This window comes from Drosophila virilis, chromosome 5, assembly GCF_030788295.1.
Source record: "Drosophila virilis strain 15010-1051.87 chromosome 5, Dvir_AGI_RSII-ME, whole genome shotgun sequence".
Classification (NCBI taxonomy): domain Eukaryota; kingdom Metazoa; phylum Arthropoda; class Insecta; order Diptera; family Drosophilidae; genus Drosophila; species Drosophila virilis.
Window position 1 is genome coordinate 4,625,291 of NC_091547.1, and position 20,667 is coordinate 4,645,957.

At 39.9% G+C, this 20,667-nt stretch overlaps 1 protein-coding gene across 4 annotated transcripts; it reads left to right on the forward strand.

Moving 5' to 3' along the window:
• Positions 1–501: 501 nt before the first annotated feature.
• On the forward strand, positions 502–18,804 carry Gdap2 (ganglioside induced differentiation associated protein 2). 4 transcript variants are annotated; one of them, XM_002048751.4, is made up of 13 exons: positions 502–769; positions 7,843–7,921; positions 7,992–8,143; positions 8,198–8,340; positions 8,408–8,540; positions 8,623–8,732; positions 9,361–9,621; positions 11,681–11,808; positions 11,894–11,994; positions 17,542–17,695; positions 17,760–17,899; positions 17,980–18,178; positions 18,253–18,804. In XM_002048751.4, exons 2-13 carry the CDS (start codon positions 7,847–7,849, stop codon positions 18,295–18,297), a joined length of 1,641 nt encoding a protein of 546 aa, XP_002048787.3. In that variant the 5' UTR covers positions 502–769; positions 7,843–7,846; the 3' UTR covers positions 18,298–18,804. The 4 variants fall into 4 exon arrangements, with proteins under 4 accessions (XP_002048787.3, XP_032291607.1, XP_032291606.1 ...); XM_032435716.2 differs by lacking the exons at positions 502–769; positions 7,843–7,921; positions 7,992–8,143; ... (2 more) ...; positions 8,623–8,732; positions 9,361–9,621 and adding an exon at positions 9,985–10,127; XM_032435715.2 differs by lacking the exons at positions 502–769; positions 7,843–7,921; positions 7,992–8,143; ... (2 more) ...; positions 8,623–8,732; positions 9,361–9,621 and adding an exon at positions 11,540–11,582.
• Positions 18,805–20,667: the final 1,863 nt, after the last annotated feature.

The following is a 20,667-nucleotide window of genomic DNA, read 5'->3' on the forward strand; positions in this document are numbered from 1 at the left end:
CTACCAAGTCGGGTTTCACTCTCCGCTCGAACATTTCATTTACTTGTTTATTGTATAATGTTCCGTATCATACGAGGCGGTCTTTGCACTAAGTGGCTCGAACCCGGCTGTGTTGATAAGTGTCCGTAAATATAAAATATGACAAATCTTCGGTTGCCGCCGGTAAGATTTATGCATTTTGATTAAATTGTTGCTAAAATCATATGGCCAGTTGTATTCCAAGTGTCATACCGTGTTGCTTTTAGTATACAACTTATATAACGCTGCTCGAATAGTTATTTTAGCATAAATATTGTTAACAATTTCCAAGCAAATTCAAATTTGCGCGCCACACAGCCAGAGCCTGGCCAGCTGCAGCCAGACGAAGGCAAGCAGCTTGTGTCATGCAGCACTTGCGTTTTGGTATTTATTTTAGGCATGATTTTAAGCAGCGCAACGGTCACCCTGTTTGTTCAATTTTTAGCGCTAAATGCCTCTAGCTCCAAGAAGTCTAAGCCCGAGCTTTTAGTGTCGAACGTGAATTCGTGACGAGCGTTGGGCAGAGATAACGAGTTTACGCCAGTTAATTTGCAACACACACACACACACAAAACACTAAAAGACACACACATAAACACCAACAATAAAAAAAAAGAGTGCACAGAGTGAAGTTAAGGCAATAAAGCAACAAAAAGTGCGAAACAAACAATAGAAAAAAAAACCAAAGGAAATAAGCATCGAGTGCTGGGAAGTGCGTAAATTGTGAAACGAGTTGTATCCATTGAGAAAAGTGCGTAAAAATTAAGCTAAAGCATTCAAGTTTTCATTTGAACACACACATGCATACATATACACACTCGTAGAGTTACCTGACACACATACACACACACACACACACACACACACACACACACCGCGCCTAACACTGACTGCCGCATTTTCATTTTACTCATACCACCCCGCCCCAGCCCACACCCCTCGCACACTACCACCCGCACACAAGCGTACGTGTGTCTGTGCCTGTGTGTAAATTTTTGATGGAGCTGGCTTTTCTTTTCGGTGTTTTCATTTTTGTAAAAGTCACCAAAGCCGTTTATGTGCGTGCAGTTTTGAAGGCAATTCTTTTCAAGTTCCGTTTTCTATAGATCTTAACCAATATAACAGTTGCCTGCGCCTGCATTTTAGTTATACAATAGAAGTTTTGTTGGGCTCGATAGGCACAGAGCCAGAGCCAAAGCCGAAGCCACAGTAACGCACACACATACATAGACAAGAATTACTGCAAAACACACGTACACACACACACACCCACGCGCACACACATGCATCTGTGTCGGTAACGTATCAAAACGTAACCTTCAAGGCTTGTGCAACGGTTTTGCTGTCCAATTCTGCTGCAGCAGCCGCCGCCGCCGCCGCTGCCGCCGTCGCCGACGCAGCTGAAGCAGCATTGGAAAGAGAGAGCAAAACAACAAACTAACTGTAAGTGAACGCGGCTTAAGAATGGGATGGGAGAAATGTGCAGTTATTTTATGCTTAGCAATCAAAACTTTTTCGGTTTTACGTGCAGCGCAATGCAATAAAACGATATAATTCTCTTAATATAGACAGGTGTGTGTACATACATGTATGTATGTGTGTGTGTGTGGGTGTGCAGAATTCGAAGCCAAGGCCTAGCTTCATATCGTAGTAGCCCAGTTGGTGTTTGACAGCCGCAAACATGCCACACACACTCCAAATATACCCCGCACGACCCACATATACCACCATAACTGATTAATTGTCAGCGTTGGAGAAGCCCCTGTCCTTAGCTGCCCCTCGCCATACCCTGTTATTTACCATTTGCTCAATGCCATAAACGAACACTAGACTCTGTGTGCACATGTACTTTGCACTTTGTTTATTCAATAACATATGCACCCTGTGCAGCCCTGTGCACCCTGTTGCTATTCCCCGGTTGAATGCGCTTTTGCAGTTCAATTATCAAATGCTTTTAAGGTGTACACATGCCAGTGCCAGACCTGAGGGGGGCATATTGATTTCTATGTTCAGAGTTCTATAATATCATTTTCATTTGACTTGACTAACATTTCTTCTCAGTAAAAACTTGCGACTTCTCTTTGGAGTACACTTTAAACAGTTGGTATACCCATTAGCTTTGTTTACAGGATATGCGAATAGTCCAATAAGTGCTCGGATATCAAAAAGCTGTTGATAACTCTATTACATTTATTATTTGTTAACATTAGGCATTGGCACAGTGGGCCAATTCGCGAAATTTCATAACAAACAAATATTACTTTGTTCAGGTAAAATGCTCAGTTCGTCTTCAAATACAGCTTGGATTATTAATTGAATTATTTTTTTTGCTGTGCATTTGTCAAGTATGGCCCACTGTGCGTGTTCAATACAAACGATTGTCATAACGATTATAATAATTATTAATAAGCAGCTTAGCTAGGAAATACGAGGAATTGACGAGAAATATACAAAACCAACTCATTTTGATATCAATTATCGGATATGGCAAATGGGGCCAGTTCGAGCCACACACGAATGCGTTTATAGCTTGGTCAAAATGTGAATATATTATTTAATAAATGCAGTCGTAAGTGCAGCAAATTGAGGCAATTTAAAAGTGACATCATGATGATGATGGCAATCGATCTATTCTTTCAAAGAGAACTATACTTAACTCTCAGATTGGTTTTCGACCCGACTGTGATGATTGTGAAGAGTCGAAAACAGATACTGAAACGGAGACCAAGACCGAGCCCACAAAGCGCGACGAATGACGCATTCAAAATAAATATAAACAACGAAACAACAAATGACACAAAACAACAACAACAACAATAGTAGTAATAAGAGTGGCAAAAACAATAACAACCACGTTTGCCGTTCACGTTAAGCGTCGAAATTCGAAGATAAACAAATCGAACGCTCGCTGACTGGTACAAAAAGTTGGCATTGTCATTTGGTATGCCCATTCCCAAGCCCAATCCCTGCCCATTTCCATTTCCATTCTCTCCCACTCGTAATATGTCGTTGCTTACGTTTTCTTTTGGTCTCTCTTTATGGACTTATTTTCGGCCAGAGATCAAAAAAGGCAGCAAAGGACACTGCCAACAGGCCGTATACGTAATATTTTGTTTCGTGCCAAGCGCAGTTACCGCATGCACACACAACACACATATATACCATATATATACAATATTTATATATATATATGGGCCTCGGGGAACCGGGCCAAGACCTGTTAGTAGAAGTCCTTGGCAGTCCTTGAGCATGTGGGCGACAAATTTCGCATTGATTATGCAACAGTTTGGCGGATTGAGCGTGTAGCGTAAACAAACTGCTGCAACGCGACCAAAATACAGCACAAAATGCGACAAAAATAATACAAATAACAACTGGGGAACAGCTGCAACGAGCTGGAAGTATCTTGGGAGTCAACGGCACACTTAAGATTTGGCTGAACTTGTAGAAAAAGCAGACTGTGATCGACAGAACAGATGTTCCGCATGTGCTCGATTCTAAGCTAAAAAATAGTTAACATGCATGTTAATGTACTTTAAAGATAAAGTAAATTTTTAGCATTTTTTCACATTTACTTGTAGAAATGGAAGACTGTCATCGAGAGAGCAGATGCTCTGCCTCCAGCTAATCAATGAATACTCAAGCGCTCTATTCTAAGCTTAAAAAGTTAACATGCATGTTAATGCATTGCAATGCAAAAAATTTCATTTTAGCATTATTTCATATTTACCTTAACTCAAGAACACTCTGGTCAACCTGTGCCCTATTCAGTCCAAGAATAGTTCGCTTAATTTAAGCAAAAAAGGTCTGTATCCAGCAGAAGGTTAACATTCATGTTAAATAATTTAACAGCGAAGCGCAAGTTCTACACGGGCTCGTATTTACTTCTATAATGCAACCACTTATACAACAATTACCAATTACTGTCTGTTATTTATTAGATATACTGCGCCGCGTCATGTGCATTTTCCAGTTTGTTTCCCGTTTCCCCCGTTTCCACTCGTAATTGCAGTGGAGCAAATACAATTCAAGTTGGGAACAGTTTGACATATAACCGACAAGTACAAGAAACGAAGTGAAAAACATGGTACTGCGTTTCAGAATAATATAATTGACTGTAGCACGTCAACGTCAACAAGCCAAGGAGTAGACGCAACAACTTCCCATTAATTTTCGTCAACAAGCAGTCGCTGGCTTATTGCTCGACTGAAACTGAGCCCAAAAGTGGGCTGTCCAAATGGTGGGCGTGCCATTCGGTTCATATTTAATGCCTTTTGCATTTTGACATTTGACTGCGGTGCACGCGGCGTATACGTAATGTGCCTTAACTGGCCATTGGCTGCAGTTGGGCTTGCGTCTGTCCAACTAAATCTCTGCAAACCCAGCAAAAAAATTTAAAATATAAACTATTTGACGATGATGTGATCGTCTGACGTACACACACACACACACCTACACACACACACCTGCACACACACACAGAGGCAGGCACCAAGTTTTTTGTTGACGGCATTTATTTGCCTTACGTTTTAGACAGTCGAGCGCGGCGCTTATCAAGCACAGCCAAGCTGAGACGTAATTCATTCAAAAGTCAACACCCACACACACACACACACACACAAACACACCTGTGGGGGGGGGGGGGGGGGGAGGGGTTGGAGTGTTGCAGGCCTGTTTGGTTCAGATATCTGGCAACTACTCGGCTATGGCTACAAAATTAGCAATTAGAATGGATAAGAACAAAAGCTAAAACTAAAAGCGACAACACCTGCACATACAGCTGCCGCTCTCCCTGTCTCCCTCTCTCTAGCATGTAAATATTTGTCAATTTTGATTTACCGCCGAGACCCGCTTGACTTGTATACAGGGTGTGTGCCTTGGCATAGCTGAAATGTAAACTGTAAACAAATAAATCACATCATCAGCACAAATTAAGTCTTAAAATAGCCCGTTAAGTGGTCATAATATATGTCTATATATAGTATAGGGTATTATGTGACTAGGAGCTGCATATATATAGTAGATTTAACAAATGGGCATACTATATGTGCATATAGTATAGGGTATTATGTGACTAGTGCCTGCATATATACATATATAGTATATTTAGCAAATGCATTGCTTTGCATTCCTCTCGTCCAGTTGATTTAGTTGTTTTATTAGCTTTTAGTCAGCTTTTTCAAGAGCTGACTGTTAAGTTATCTTTCAGTTAACAAACACACATACATAATCTATATATATATGTATATAATCTCTTGGTTCGCTTGATTTTAGTCTGTTTTACAACCTTGCGCTTTAACTAGTTGCGAATTGTAAGCGAACTTTTGTTTATTAGCTGCCTCTGTGCCCTGCACAAGGCACACAAATACCTTCTTGATGAGCCAACTGTGTGGCTATTATCAAAAAAAGGTGACATTTGTATATTCACGTCCGAGTCTGACGCAAATCTCCGGCTTCCGCGACTGTCAGCCAAGTTTGCAAGTGCAAATATTCTGGAACTCCGAAATGTGTTTGCCAAGTCATCAGAATTAATAGTTCAGGCTAGACAAGCAAATCCGCTCAGCCCTGGGAAAGAAGTTACTTTTAAATTTATAATATTAACAAATCTCCAATTCACAATTAAACTTCAGCAAAAAATAAAACAAAAAAAACCCCCCGCTATATTTAAATACAAAGCAATCTTGGGTAATTCACAATGAATTACATAAAAGCTTAAATTTATAATTTGTATGCAACAGCCCTCAAAGCATTTTGGTCATAATTGGTTTATAACTTGAAACAACAGAAATTAATTAATTGCAGACGCATTTGGACGTATGCTAATGTTAGTTCAGTATAAACAATAGAGGCACACATATACTCTCTTTGCACAAGCTCTTCAAAAGGGGGTATTATAGGGTATTACTTTGAAAGAATCATGTGTAAGGCCAACTATATAAAGTATTACTTTATTATTAAAGTTATTAAGAACCAAGGCAAACAGATTCGTTTTTCATGTAAAATCCACCCTATCATTATATCTAGTTCTCCAACTGCCTATGCGATCTCAGGAGTTGTTAGAGCTAGTTTGATGAAGCTTGGCATGTAAATTCTTCGATTTTAGCTACAGTTATGTATAATATGGCATATTGTGATATTTCGATGTACAAAATATTCACATTCCACATCAACTCAAAGCTTTATATTTAAAAGCCAATCTTTGGATGCATTTTGCTTGGTATTCCCCCGAAATGAGAATGCGATCGCATCAGTTTGTTATTGCATATTCATTTGTTGTTGGTACAGTGATGACTCGCAAAAGGGAATACTTTTCGAGTGAAAGCGTTTATTATTTTTATGGTGAAATTTGCGGGGTATTCACCAAGTTGTGCAGTCTCCCTTTCCCTCTTCATTGTGAATTGGAATGCAAACATTTGCAGATGAATTTATCAATGTGCATATATAAAATAAAGCTATATAGTATAGCTCTTATATAATGAAGGGGGTTTGGGCGGAGGCAAGGGGGAAGGGCCTTGGCTGTGCTTTTGTTATCGGCCGCACTCGAAAATAGCACCTTGAGCCAGATTACCAAAACCAATTTAGGCCAGACTGCCAGAGCTATATAAATATATATAAGTATACACCAGATGCCATATACTATATACTATATATCATATATGTATATACGATATAAACGCCTGCAGCTTTGCATAGCTGCTGTGCAAAAGTGCAAAGTTCAGCCGAGCCAGAGAGACAGAGAGAGAGAGAGAGAGAGAGAGCTAGTGAGAGAGAGAGGAAGGTAGGGAGCTGTCAATGTTACCCACTGTGGCTGTGGCAATTAGAAAAGCCAGCGCGTTGCAGGCGCAGTTGTTGCACGTTGCAAGTGGCAGGTGGCAGATAGCAGGTGGCAGGTGGCAGGTGGCAGATGGCAGGTGGCAGGCTGCAAAAGGGCTTTGGGCGTTGCGCCTTTGTTTTAGCAAACTGCCATTCACAACGCGTCTGACGCACATGCCATAAATAGAGCTCGTTCCAGTGCGTAGGGCGAGGGGCAGGGACGTTGCCCAGATGTCAGCTGAAGCTGTTTTCCAGGCGCGAGATAGCTGAGACACTCGCTCAAAATAAAAATTCTTTGCCATTTGTTGTATTCACCAAATGAAACAATTTGATTTTTTCATTTGTTTCGCTTGTTGTTCAGCTTGTTTGTTTCTTCTACTGTTGTTTCTTTCTGTTAGTGGCAATTAGAATGTCAACTAGTTAAACATTTGGCTAGAACAACACGAGTTCGTTGACGCTCGTCGTGCTTCGATGCTGACTCACAGCGTCTGGTCTGGTTAAATTTAGATAAGCCGAGTGTATTCATAGAGTTTGAACCAGTTCGAAACGGCAACAGCTGACAGCCAACAGGCCGTTGGCTTGGCCCACAGTTTATCGAAGTCTTTGACATATTAATTGACAATTTCTGAACTTCGGTTCAGCTTCTTCAAATTTGTGCAGATTAATACAAAAGAAAGGCGGCAGCTCGCTTTGTATACCCTGTTGCCCGTTAAGCATATACGTAGAGATATTCCCCTATCAATATTCCCCCATGGATCATAGATCTTTACCCCACAGTCCTTCAAGATTTCTACAGATTTCTAATCTTTCAAAAGCCTTACTAAGATTGTCAATCTTTTTCGCTAGCTCTCTCTGTAATTCTCATTTCTCTCTTTCTCGCTCTCTAAGTCTCCTTCTATCTCCCTCTTTTTCACTTCTCTTTCCTTTTATACTCACACATTCACACACTCATTTTATACGTCTCCAATCGTTATATATACAACCTCCCTAATAATTCCCAACTCGTTATAGCGCAATGCGTCTCGACACTAACTCAAATGTGGACTTCAAAGCGTTCGACTCCAGTTCCAGTTCCAGCACCAGCCCGTGTGTAAGTCTTCAAATTAAGCTCTGTTATAGCAGAAATAATTATAAAGAAGGAACACATTCAATTCAATTAGCTCGTCAAATTGGACAACCTGGCCACCTGGGGTGGCTCACAGAAGACGGATACACGGCTGCCCCTAACGGACTATTCAACGCTCGGCGGACCGCGGCACAATTGCAGTCCCTTTCCCCTATCCAAAGATGTCAACAATCGCCTGGTGATTTGGTAAGTGCATTAGCTCTAAACTGACTCGTAAACTAATCCCCTTTGCCTTAACAGGGATGGCGACATGACCACACTGCAGGTGGATGCCATCACGAACAGCAGCGACGAAACCCTGACTGAAAGCAATAGCATATCGGAGCGCATTATCGCCGTTGCCGGCAATCAGCTCAAAGAGGAACTGAGCACAACTGTAAAGGGTAAGCCAAGGGCCTACATATACAGTCCTATACAGAACCTTTAAACTGTCTTTCTCTCTCTTCGCAGAGTGCCGCATTGGTGATGTACGCGTAACGCGTGGATACAATCTGCCAGCCAAGTATGTTCTGCACACTGTTGCACCCGCCTACAAGGAGAAGCTCAAGACGGCCGCCGAGAATGCGCTGCACTGTTGCTACAGGTGAGTCTCCCTATAGCCGACATTTCATATAAACTTTGCTAATGCATCTTTCTCTCTCTCTCTATCGTTTGATCTGCCACAGAAATGTTCTCTGCAAAGCCAAGGAGCTGAATCTGCGCACCATCGCCGTGTGCAATGTGAGTGGCAATCAGAAGACCTTTCCAGCCGATGTGGCCGCGCACATTGCCCTGCGTGAGTAATGCCAGAAATCTAGCGACTAAACTGATCTGATCTGATTTTTTTTTATGATTTCATTTGATATTTGTATTATCTTTGCCTATCTCTCGGTTAGTCATTTAGTCTTACGTTTGTCTAATCGCATGTGCTCTGTTTGTAGAATCTTCTAGGCACATGTTTTAATTTTAGAGATATTACTCAAGCATTATGAATGCCTAATTTATTTATTTTTCTCGATTTATAGGCGGCCCCTTCAGGCAGTTTAAGAAGGGTTCTTCATTCATTCAATTCATTTCTATTTTCTCAGCATATTTGAAAGAGAACTTTTTCACTGTGAAGGCATTTTACTGAAACCTTCTACTTTTGCTTACGGCAGCTTCTGTATAGCTTACTATCCTATATATACATCAGTTTTGGATTTATATATATTCAAGCTTTGTCTCAATCATTGGACTACTTGCAACTACAACTCTATTCTATAAGAAACATGCTACGCTATAATTCCCAAACAGTTTAGGCCATAAATTATGCAGCACTTGTTCTTAGTAGCCTGCCTTCTTTGTACTCTGTACCTCAATCAAATCAGTATTGTTTATGTACTCAATATCAACAGTCATTTAATCATGCCTTTCTATTCTCACAGGCACCATACGCCGCTTTCTGGACAAGTTTACACAGCAGGTTGTGATACTGTGCGTCAATAGCAGTGAGCGTGGCACCTATGAGGTGCTGGCGCCGCTCTACTTTCCACGCGATCAGCTGGAGGAGCGCAGCGCGCTCTGGCAGCTGCCCAAGGATACGGGCGGCGAGCTGGGCGAGCCACAGCATCCGGATCCGGATCGACAGATACGCATCATACGCAATCCGCAGCACAGTCACAGTGTGCACATGCGTCATCGACATGGTGAGTATTAAAACGATGACGGGCTTGTTGGTTATCAGTTATCGTTAATCAGCTATTGGTTATCAGCTGTGAAGACTGCACTGCGTGTGTGTGCGTGTGTGCGTGAGTGTGTGTGTGCGTGTGTTATCATTCGCTGTAGAGCATCAGCCTTGGGCTCTTGCCTTTGTTTAGCCCCTCGACAGCTGCCGATAATGTCGATGTCGATAAGATTAGACTACACACACTCACACACACACACACACACACACACGAACACATGATATATGCTTGTGCGTTTGCCGAGTTCCATTCCCATTCCCAATCCGAATCCGAGTTCGTTCAAATTGCCTCCACACACATTGCTAAGGCTTCAGTTACGTTCCAAAGACACCTTCGCGTGGTCAGCCAAACGGCAAACGGCATTAATTGAACGCAATTTTCCAACGGGTTTCTTACTTTATTTTTCACAATTGATTAAAAACAAGTGCGTCTCGGCTGAAACGCGCAAAACAAAACAGTTCGCATTTGTAAGTGATCTAATTGGCACGATAATTTTGAAAATTGTGACTAATACTGGATATATGTACGTGTTCTAGATCTAGATGCATAAAGTGATGTGCCAAAAGCATTTAATAGCCTTTTATAAAATGCGCTAATCTGATAAAAAAGACAATTTTGAGCAATTCAAGCGAATGACGTCAGCAGCTGCTCTGCGAGATAGAAAAAGTGTTGCATACTTTGAGGCAGCTGCAAAATGTGGGGACAAAATATTGCAAATAATTCGAATTAATTTCATTTAAATGCAGCTTTTAACGGCACGGCAATTTTTTATATTAATCGTGATGCCCATAGTTGATAAAAAAAAATATATATATGCATACATATATTTATTATTATATATTTCTAAATCAAAGCTTCCACGATGGAAGAGTTTTTGCTTTTAGTCAGGTTTGGCTCGAGGTTTGGCTTCTAAATCAATTCGGCTTCTAAATCTGGCAAGATTATTTTTGATCGAAATTTATGCATAAATTAAACCCTCAAAAATCCTATATGAACATGGGTCGAAATACCCCACCTAAAACTCGACTAAGACTCAAGAGGTTTCTATAAGGTTTGGCTTTGTGTTCATGGTCTGGCCTCTAGTTCAATTCAGCATATAAATCTAACAACATTACTTTAATAAAAAGAACATATCAATTTGCGGGATTCTAAACAAGAAGCCTTGAAGAAAAATCTTCATTTCATATCAATCGTTTGAGCTATAAGTTTAATTATTGGAAAGGAGAAGTCTTGCCAGATCAAAGTTCGCTCGCTGAACTTCTCACTGCAGATTTGCCACAATTGGCTAACTGGGCAGGCTCTACTTCGTGGCGCACGTAACACGCAAGTTTATCAAATGAATTCATAGTCAAACATTTGAATTAACTGTGTGCGGCTTATCGCGACAGTTAGTTAAGACGAGTGTCAGCCGTGTTTCTAGCAGATGCTCTTGTTGTAGTTCTGGCCAATTCTATTGTTCTTGTTGTTGTCGCTGCTGTCGTCTTGGCAAAGTTCGTTTTGGCCCAGTTAAATCATGTCAGCGTTTAAACAAAAACAACGCAACTCGCTTATCGCCAGATTTGACGCCCTCACTCTGCCAGCAGAGGGGGTGGGGGGGAGATGGTGTCTCCCTGCCTCCTTTCAACTGACTGCTCTTACGCTGCTCGCATCGCAGTCGACGTTGACGTCGACGCAGCCAACAAAAGCGGCGTCCCAAAGCTGTCGGCGCCGACGTCGCTTTCAGTTGATATCAAATTACGCAGCGCTGAAGTTGGGGCAGCACAACAAAAGCCGAACAAGGCATTGAGGCTGAGCTTTGATAACTGATAATAGATCCAGCTGATAATAGATCCAACTGATAATAGATTCAACTGATAATAGATCCAACTGATAATAGATCCAAACAATAACAAACATGATAAACAACTCATTTGAGTTCTCATGTAAATGCATTGGCATCTCATAAATATCAATGCACCTTATACTAAACGTCTCTCTGCATCTCTCTCTCTCTTTCTCTCTCGCCTTCCCGCTCCAATAGCTGACGACGATTCTGACGTTAGTCCACACGATATGGAGGGCAACAGCTCGGATCTGGAGTATGGCGCCCGGGACATGAATGGCCTCAGCCTCAATTCCTACAGCAGCGGGCTGCAGGCACAGCTACAGGTGCGTAACGATTTCTCTCTCTCTCTCTCTCTCTCTCTCTTTTACTCATATTAAACAACATTTTCTTAATCTTTCACACAAACAGCGCGATCTGGACAGGCAGCATTTGCTGAGCGATCGACCCAGAGCTGGCGTCTATGAGAGTGTCGTTGCCGAGGGCATTGAAGGCATGGAGCATCAAGAGAGGTGAGTGTTTGCCAGAGGGAGAGAGAGAGAGAGAGAGAGAGGGAGAGTGAGGAGGTAAGGAACTTAAAGAGAGTAAGATTGAGGCAGAGGAAGAAAGAGTGAAAAAGAGACTGAGAGAGTGAAAGAAAGTGGGAGAGTGAAAGAGAGAGAGAGTGAAAGAGAGAGAGATTGCTAAAGGAGACAGCTCCCAATTCAAGTAAAGTATTCTTATTAATAGGAGCAAGCTTCTAATACTATCTAATCGATTATTCCTGTTATTAAAAATACATTTTACATCTAAAATTCGTAACAAATATTACAACAAAAATATCTCCTTTTACAAAATTACATTAACTATAAAATAAGCTCAAACATTTCCCCATAAATGTTCCCTAGACGAACGAATCGAGTATCAAATCTGTATCATATGCTATTTCGAGCGAGGAGCCTCAAGAATAGATCGTAATATGAGTTTTTAGCATGTTGTTTATGTGTAAGCCCCGTGTTGTTATTATTATTGTTTCCTCTGTCCTCAATGTGTCAAAGGAATCAGGTAAACAGACGACTGGTCACATCAAGTCGACATCAGGTGTCCGCTTGCGTCATTAAATACGTTCAAATTAGGCTTTTCTTTCTAACTGGGCGCCGTCTGCAGTTCATAAAAGTGCCCTTAGTTGGCCACATAAACACATTTTTTGTTAGATCATTCGTAATGCTCTTAAATAAATAGAGAATTCGTGTATTTAGCGTGCGCGTGCCGGAAATAGCTTAAACGTCTGACAAATGACTTCTTTGACCGGGCTTTCCTTCGGACTGACTGCCTGCCTTTGGTTGAGCCCAACTCCGTTCCCCTCCCTCCCCACTCTCTCTGCACCCGGCCACTGCCTGGCATTTGTGTGCCTATGCAAATTTTACAGGACATTGGCACGCGAACGAGTATCGTGGAATTGTAGTCCATTTCACCCATTGCCCCGCCCCCCCCCCCCCCCCCAAAAACAAAATCCCTTATCGCAGCGGCACTTTCTTGGGCCTCTGCCAGGCCACGTGACGTCATTGTCCTGCGGCTGTCGACGTCATCGTTAGCATGTCCCAAGCACAAATACCAAATATCATTTATATTTTTGTTCACACTTGCTAAATATAACTGCCTAATAGTTCCGCCTAAAAATAAATGCCAATCCATCCGACTGGGTATTGAAAGCCTTTGAATTCGGCTCAATTCCCAACTCTATCGATAGCAAATCGTAATATCATAAATGGGTTTGAACTTGTCTATAAATAGCCCAAGTTTCTCTTATCAAAATATTATTAAATTTTGTTCAGCATATTCCAGTGAAAAAAACAAAAAAAAACGTCTCAAAACGCCTTCGTAAAAGTTTGCGTTGACCTTAGCCTTAATCTTTATTGCGCCGCGATTTGCATTTTGCACCACATATTCCGAGCCCAAAACGAATCCAAGACCAATCCGGAGTATGCATAGCGAATATCTACTAAGGAAAAAAAAAACAAAAACAAAAACAAAAACCAAATGATGCGCATAAAATTAAATAACTTTTGGCTTTTCAACTTGAAATTCAGCATTGCAACTTGTCAGTGTCAAAATGCGTTCACATATTTTTTTTTTGGCCCCCCGTCAATTCAATTATGGGCCACACAGTCCTCACCCCCCCCCCCCTTTCCCCTTACTGACTGTAAATGTAATTAGCACTCGAAATGTTGCAGTTCGTTGAATGCAACCGCATTCGATTTGTACAAGTCGTATCGTGTGTCATCGCATTTGTTATGCATTTAAATATTTAGATCTTAAATTAATGTTAATAAATTTATAATATATAAGTAACACGCATATACATATATTATATTCATGTAAACAGGCCAGGCAATCGGGCAGAGCCGTTCGGTTCAATGCATTCAGGCGGGTTCACAGTGGCTCCCCTGTTTATACCCTGTAAATCACAAAAATGGGCATGGGCATATTTAAGCATAAATCTGCTTAGACGCATGCTCGAATACTCGATGCATAGAGCATTCTTGAGGTAGAAAAAATATTTATTTTGAAATAAAAATATTTTATTGTCTGATTTTTGACAAACAACATTTTCTCTCAAGTAATAATAATATAAGAGAGCATTAATGCAGGGTATCTGCCAGTCGAGCATTCTCGGCCAACACATGCTCTCTACTTTATGGCTCGCCTGTTTGTTATTTGCTTTGGTTTAAATGAAAATTGCGCATACGTCACGTTGGCGCTGTCCAAAAAAAAAAAACAAAGTGCCACACATAAAGAAAAAATAGAAATTTTTACTGTTTTTCAACTGATTCAAAGCAGACACGACATTTGCATTATGCGATTGTCGGCTGTCAGGCTGGCAGGCTATCAGGCAGAGAGGCAGGCAGAGAGGCAGTCGCCCAGTCAATCAGTCAGTTAGTCCATGGCGCGTCCTTGGATAGTTGCCTGTGCTCCCTCAACTGTTGTTGTTATTGTTGCTGTTGATGTCATTGTACAGCTGCAAAGGCGCAGTCGCCAGCTGCAGAGAGAGAGAGAGAGAGACAGAGAGAGAGAGAGAGAGGGAAAGCTTACAACTGCGAGAGCGCGTGAGAGTGTGGCTGCGAGAGCGAACGTGTGTGTGCACTTCCTGCTGTGTGCGTCTCTTGGGGTGCACACGTCTGCGTATGTTTCGCACACTCAGCTGAGAGCTGCAGAGAGAGAGAGAGAAGGAGAGTGAGAGAGAGAGAGAGAGCGCGTGTTTTGGCTTTTGGTAAGCATTTGAAGAGCTGCCGCCGTTCGTTCAGTCGAGAAACGCAGCTCGTTTCATTTGGTCGTGTGTGCTCTGAATACGGTTCGAATAGTTTGGCCAACTGATTTATATAAACTCAATACAATATATACACAAGCATAATATCCATTTATATATATATATGTACATATATTGTACATTTTTCGGTTCATAAGTAAAAACAATTTCACGCGGCTTCCGTACGCAACGCAAAAGTCTGGCAAAAGTAGCTGCCACAATTCGAATAAATAAATATTGAGAATTCTATTAATAAAAAAAAAAGAAAAAATTAAAATTGAAACGTAATTGAAAGACTCGAAACGTCTGCGCCATTTGCGTCAATTGATGAGAAATTGCATTGGGCAAATATAAGCAAAATTCCATAAAGTTTCTTCGTTTTACGTTTCGCTCGATCGATAAACCTGTAAAAGGCGAGCACAACATTCTAATTGAACAACAACCAGCTACTAAAGCAAACCAAAGCAGCTGTATAGAAACAAATAACAACAACAACAACAACAACAACAACAACAGTACCCAACCCATCCACCCACCTAACTCGACCCAACCTGACCCGACCCACAATGACAATGCTCGAGGGCATGACGTCCATAGACTTGGGCTCCAGTCCCATGCAGGAGACCACTGGGGACATTATCGCAGCCGATGAGCTCATGGAGACGCCGGAGGAGAGGTAAACATTGACCAAAGAAATCAATTGAAACATTGTCAGTCGACGGATTGAAGCACTTTTCAACCCACGCCCACCCACATGCCAGCGCAAAACTCTTTGCTCTGATGACGTTTGACATTTCTTTCTTTTCGTTTTTAATTGCGTGACGTCATTTCAACATGAGCTCGACTCGTCTCGATTATGGCTCATAACTTCAACTAGTTGTCGTCTATAGATATAGCGCTCGATATGCCAATTGAGCATAACTATCGATGGGGTCCTTTAGACAGCTTGTCAGTAGTCATGCATTATTGAAACCACGTTCACCCACGACCCTGGGAATGGGAATCGGAATGGGAATGTTGCGCCCGGTTCCACTTTACCTACATGCCTGTCAATTCAAACTGAACAATAGCATGCAATTTGCGGGCGGGCTTGAGGCAGGCTATTGGCCATGAATACAGTAGTAACTGGGCAAAGTGTCTGCAACATCTTTATAAACTATGAAAGTGGAACTAACTTTAAGTTTCCGTTCAGCTAGACTAATTTAACTTGCCATCATTTAGTGAGTGCTCAATTATGTCCAAGTTCCACTTAGGCAGCTTTCACTGTAGCTGCTAAACGTGCTACCGAATGCCCAGTTGCCAGTTTAAATAACTGAGCCACAAAACTGCATTTTAATTTAACTCATTTTCGAAATTAACTAAAAAGAATAATCACAAAAACAACAGCAACAACAATTTTCACACGCTAATTGTTAGTACATAAATATACAGGGTATACTTAGTATAGTTATTAGAGAGTATATATAGTATATATGTATATATTTGATATGCATACAGATGTATCTTATTTGCACGCTGCGTCACAATGCGTCACATTCGTTTTATACGAGGGCAGGCTTTTATCTTAATCTGCTTTTCGGATGCGTTGCAGATGCTGTCGCTGGGCTTATCGGGTTTACGGCTTATCACTCGCTCAGCTGCTACCGGAGTTGCGTTTACCTGCGTCACTTTGCACCAAGCCAAAACAGACACACACACACACACACATACACACTCACACACCTACAAAAAGTTTGGTGAGGCGTGTGCCAGTAACCGATTCGAAACTGGTTAATTAACACCATTTGCCACCTGAATTTATATCGAAGTCAACGATTTCATAAATGACTCAGTCAGGCGCTCTACACAAAGCGCAAGATCAACATTTTAGCTAAAAAAAACAAACAATTAAACTGCATGGAAAATATAAGGAATTTTATTTAAAAAAACCAAGGCTTAAATTTCGAGATATATTTAGATCGTACGTCTCAAATTTTCGCTTGTCTCTGTTAACTGCAGGACTTTTCTGTAAACAACAGTCGGCTGTTAACAGTGTGTAAAACTGTTCTCTGTGCACAGTTTACCCTAACTTCTAACTAACAGCTGAAGCTGTCTAAGCTTCACATCACTGTTACTATGTTAAGTTATTAAATGAGCACAGTTGCCCGCTGCTAGTCCTAGCATCTGTTAATAAATAAAGCTGCTATTAACAGTGCCAGTTAAAATGTAGGTTTTTTGAAATGTTAAACAGTCTGTTTATTTGTTCTCAACAGCTGTAATTTCCCTCTATGCACACAAATTTTTGTACTCTTTGATTGCATTTTGCCTAGCAAAAAAAAAAAGCAGATAAAATAATATTTATATACATTCTACTTTACTTTTTAATTGCGTTGCTCGCTTTTTATCGCCCAAATATTTGCGCTCATTTTAGCACAATAATAAAGCCAAAGCCCCAACTAACTCATATCCAGGCACATGTCGTGAATATGAATGTGTTGCGAATTTTAAGCGGACAGCAAGGTAAACACAATTACGAGTACAACAGCTACTCGTGCTCATGATTTGATTGCCGTCAGCTACCGAATCAGTTGACTAACAGTTTAGTTAACTAAACAATATACTTTAAAGCTGGCCAACACGTCGTATACGCATTATTTGGCTTAGCCATAAGCCATTAGCAACTGAGTGGTATCAATAACAAGTTGAAGTGAATTGCCAATAAGAAATTCTATTTACACTTCTATTTACTCCATCCACAATTTAAATACTTTTCCATTTTACGCCCCCTTTACAGATATGAACGCCTGCTGCAGCGCGCACAAGTTGAGGATCTGAACGAGGTGTCTGGCATCGGTTGTCTATATCAGAGCGGTGTGGATCGTCTGGGACGACCCGTGATTGTGTTCTGCGGCAAATGGTTTCCAGCACACAATCTTGACCTGGAGAAGGTAAAGAAAACACTCGATTCAACTTTGAGAGCAACAACTAATCCCTGAAATAATCCCTTTGCAGGCCCTGTTGTATCTGATAAAGCTGCTCGATCCGATTGTCAAGGGCGACTATGTCATTGCCTACTTCCATACACTCACATCCACCAACAACTATCCATCGCTGCACTGGCTGCGTGAGGTCTACAGTGTCTTGCCATATAAGTAAGTCGATCGGACAGAATTAACTCTATCTCTCTCTCTCTCTCTCTCTGGTCGGTACTAAATCTTCAACTAATCCACAGATACAAGAAGAATCTGAAGGCCTTCTATATTGTGCATCCGACATTCTGGACTAAAATGATGACCTGGTGGTTCACCACATTCATGGCGCCCGCAATTAAGGCCAAGGTGCACTCGCTGCCCGGCGTCGAGCACCTGTATTCGGCCATAACAAAGGATCAGCTGGAAATACCCGCCTATATAACCGAATACGATATGGCGGTGCGTACCTAATACCTTTTTCATTCACCGATAACTCATATTAATCTTATGTTATTTTCATTTTTGCCTTCTAGACCAACGGCCTGCATTATTTTAATCCCGTGCCGACTGCCTCGTAGATGGCGGCCATTGTGGCTGTCTAGACAGCTCTAACCACCAGAAATATATAGTTATACAGGACATATATACACTAATACACACACAGACACCCACACACCTAACCATATATATATCTATATATATATATATACATATATATACAGAGAAAGGTATATTGAAATTTTTTATAAATTTTATAGAATTGTACTCTTGTTTTTTCCCTTTTTAATTGTAAGTCTCAATTTGTGTTTTATTGTTGAAATATAGATTTTGTGTAGGTTTAAAGTTAAAACTAACCAAAAATGGAACGCGAGCTGATCATGTGTAGAACTAGAAGATATATAGACGATATATACAAATATATACTGTAATCCGTAAAGGCAAGAACAAAGGAAAACCCGCAACCTGATAGCTAAATTAAAATGCAATCCAACAAAAAGGAAAAAAACATTCTTATAAAGTGCATGAAATTCAAAAAAAAAAAAAGCTACCAAACTTAGTTAATTTGCCAAAAAAAAAATTAAAAACCTAGCAAATGTTTCTGGGAAGCTAGCCGAACAAATTGAGAATTCGATTAGAGAAACTGTCGTTAATCAAAAAACAAAAATTAAAACAAGAATTAAACGCAATTGTATTACGGGCCGTGTACTTGTGCAGTTAGTACATATACTAACTCTTAAATGGACACTAAGAAAACAAATACGTACATACTATAAATTCAATTGTAATTATACAAAGGAAATCTAATTACCAGATTATATATATATATATATATACATATATTAAATATACACACTAAAAACCCAAAAAAATATATATATAATATATATAAATATTTGTTGCGATAAATAAAACCGAAAAAATAATTCCCAACAAAATTCATAATATATATTTGAAAATTGTTAAAAATGAAAACTTTTGTAGATACACATACTTATAAAATGAACAAATTTAATGAAACTAACTTAAACTATTCGATTAGAGCTCAACGCAAGGCCCGCAATTGAAACACCAACAAAAACAAACAAAAGAACAACCTAACGATTTCAAAATGTTCAATGTTAAATGGTTTAAGCCAAAACACACACACACACACACACACACACCTTGTTAATCTTCCATGCACCTTTGCGCTCAAAAAAACTCAAAAAAAAAAACCAAAAAAAAAAATCCATCAAACTAACAAATTACTTAACGTTTTTTCTTGACTTAACTAAAGCACTTGCCACCATTTTTGAGATTGGTAAAAAAATCAAAAAAATATATATATATGTAAAGAATTCGTATCTTAATGTAGTTAATGAGTAAACTTTTTTCAATTAGAGCACCCGCGCAATAAATCAGAAACCAAAATCAATTCTGGAATGCTGAAAACTGAGAATACTTTCAAGGCGACAAATTAATAATTATTAATTAAACTAGCACAAAAAAAAAAAAAAAAAAAACAAAAAACAAAACAATTACAAAACAAGCAAAACAAACACCAAAAACTTAGCAGCAATCAAGCAAGACGCAAAACAAGCAAAAATATGAAGCAAACAAATGCACTCAGGGATTGATTTAAAGCAACCAAAAAAAAAAAAAAAAAACAAAAAAAACAAACAAAAAAAAAACAAAAATATATAAAAAATATTTAGATAAAAGAAGTACGCTTTTTGGAAGCACAGCAAATATCGTAAACCTTTTGCATTGTTGCGCCCATTCGCAAATCGGCTGCCTGGCTAGTACCTAAAATAATTAGAAATAATTTATAGAGACAGATAGAGAGAGATAGAAAGAGAGAGAGAGAGAGAGAGAGAGAGCTAGCATTTAAATGATATGAGATTTAGCAAATGTTTTTAGGCTCTTTTATCAATTGAAATAAAACAAAATGAAATGTTAACTCATCCATCAACAAAAACATAAACAAATTTATGCCAAAGGAAAAAAAATGCGAACTTAAATTAATTAAATTGTACTCATATAGTTGGAATGTGCAGCAATCAAATTGCTTCTAAAACAGAATATATATATATTTTATTTTTGTCATCAACGCACACCCACGCCTAACTAGATCCCAATCATACAGGAGTACATAGATATATATAGATATATAAAGAAAGAGAGTTAATATAGGAACGAAATATTCAACTAGCTGCAATCCTTTTAACTACTGCGTCAACAGACTCTGAGCAAAAGCCCACAGAATATTATTATTTTTACAAGAATTACAAAGATAATCATATGCATCTAAAAGTAATTGAGATATTGTTGTTATTGAGAGTTTCGATTTCCCAATGCATTTTCCATAAAGTGTCATTTGTCGAATCCAGAAATTGGTAAACAGAATTCGTGCTCCCATTAAATCATCATTAATTTCCATTACCAGAACCCAACTATGCCAAGTGTTC

Bases quoted from the DNA above. Each gene is read 5' to 3' on its own strand.
- Gdap2 (XM_002048751.4), top strand. From the start codon at position 7,847: ATGCGTCTCGACACTAACTCAAATGTGGACTTCAAAGCGTTCGACTCC. The intron at 8,541-8,622 runs GTGAGTCTCCCT...GATCTGCCACAG, and splicing joins GCGCTGCACTGTTGCTACAG to AAATGTTCTCTGCAAAGCCA. The intron at 18,179-18,252 runs GTGCGTACCTAA...TTTGCCTTCTAG, and splicing joins TAACCGAATACGATATGGCG to ACCAACGGCCTGCATTATTT.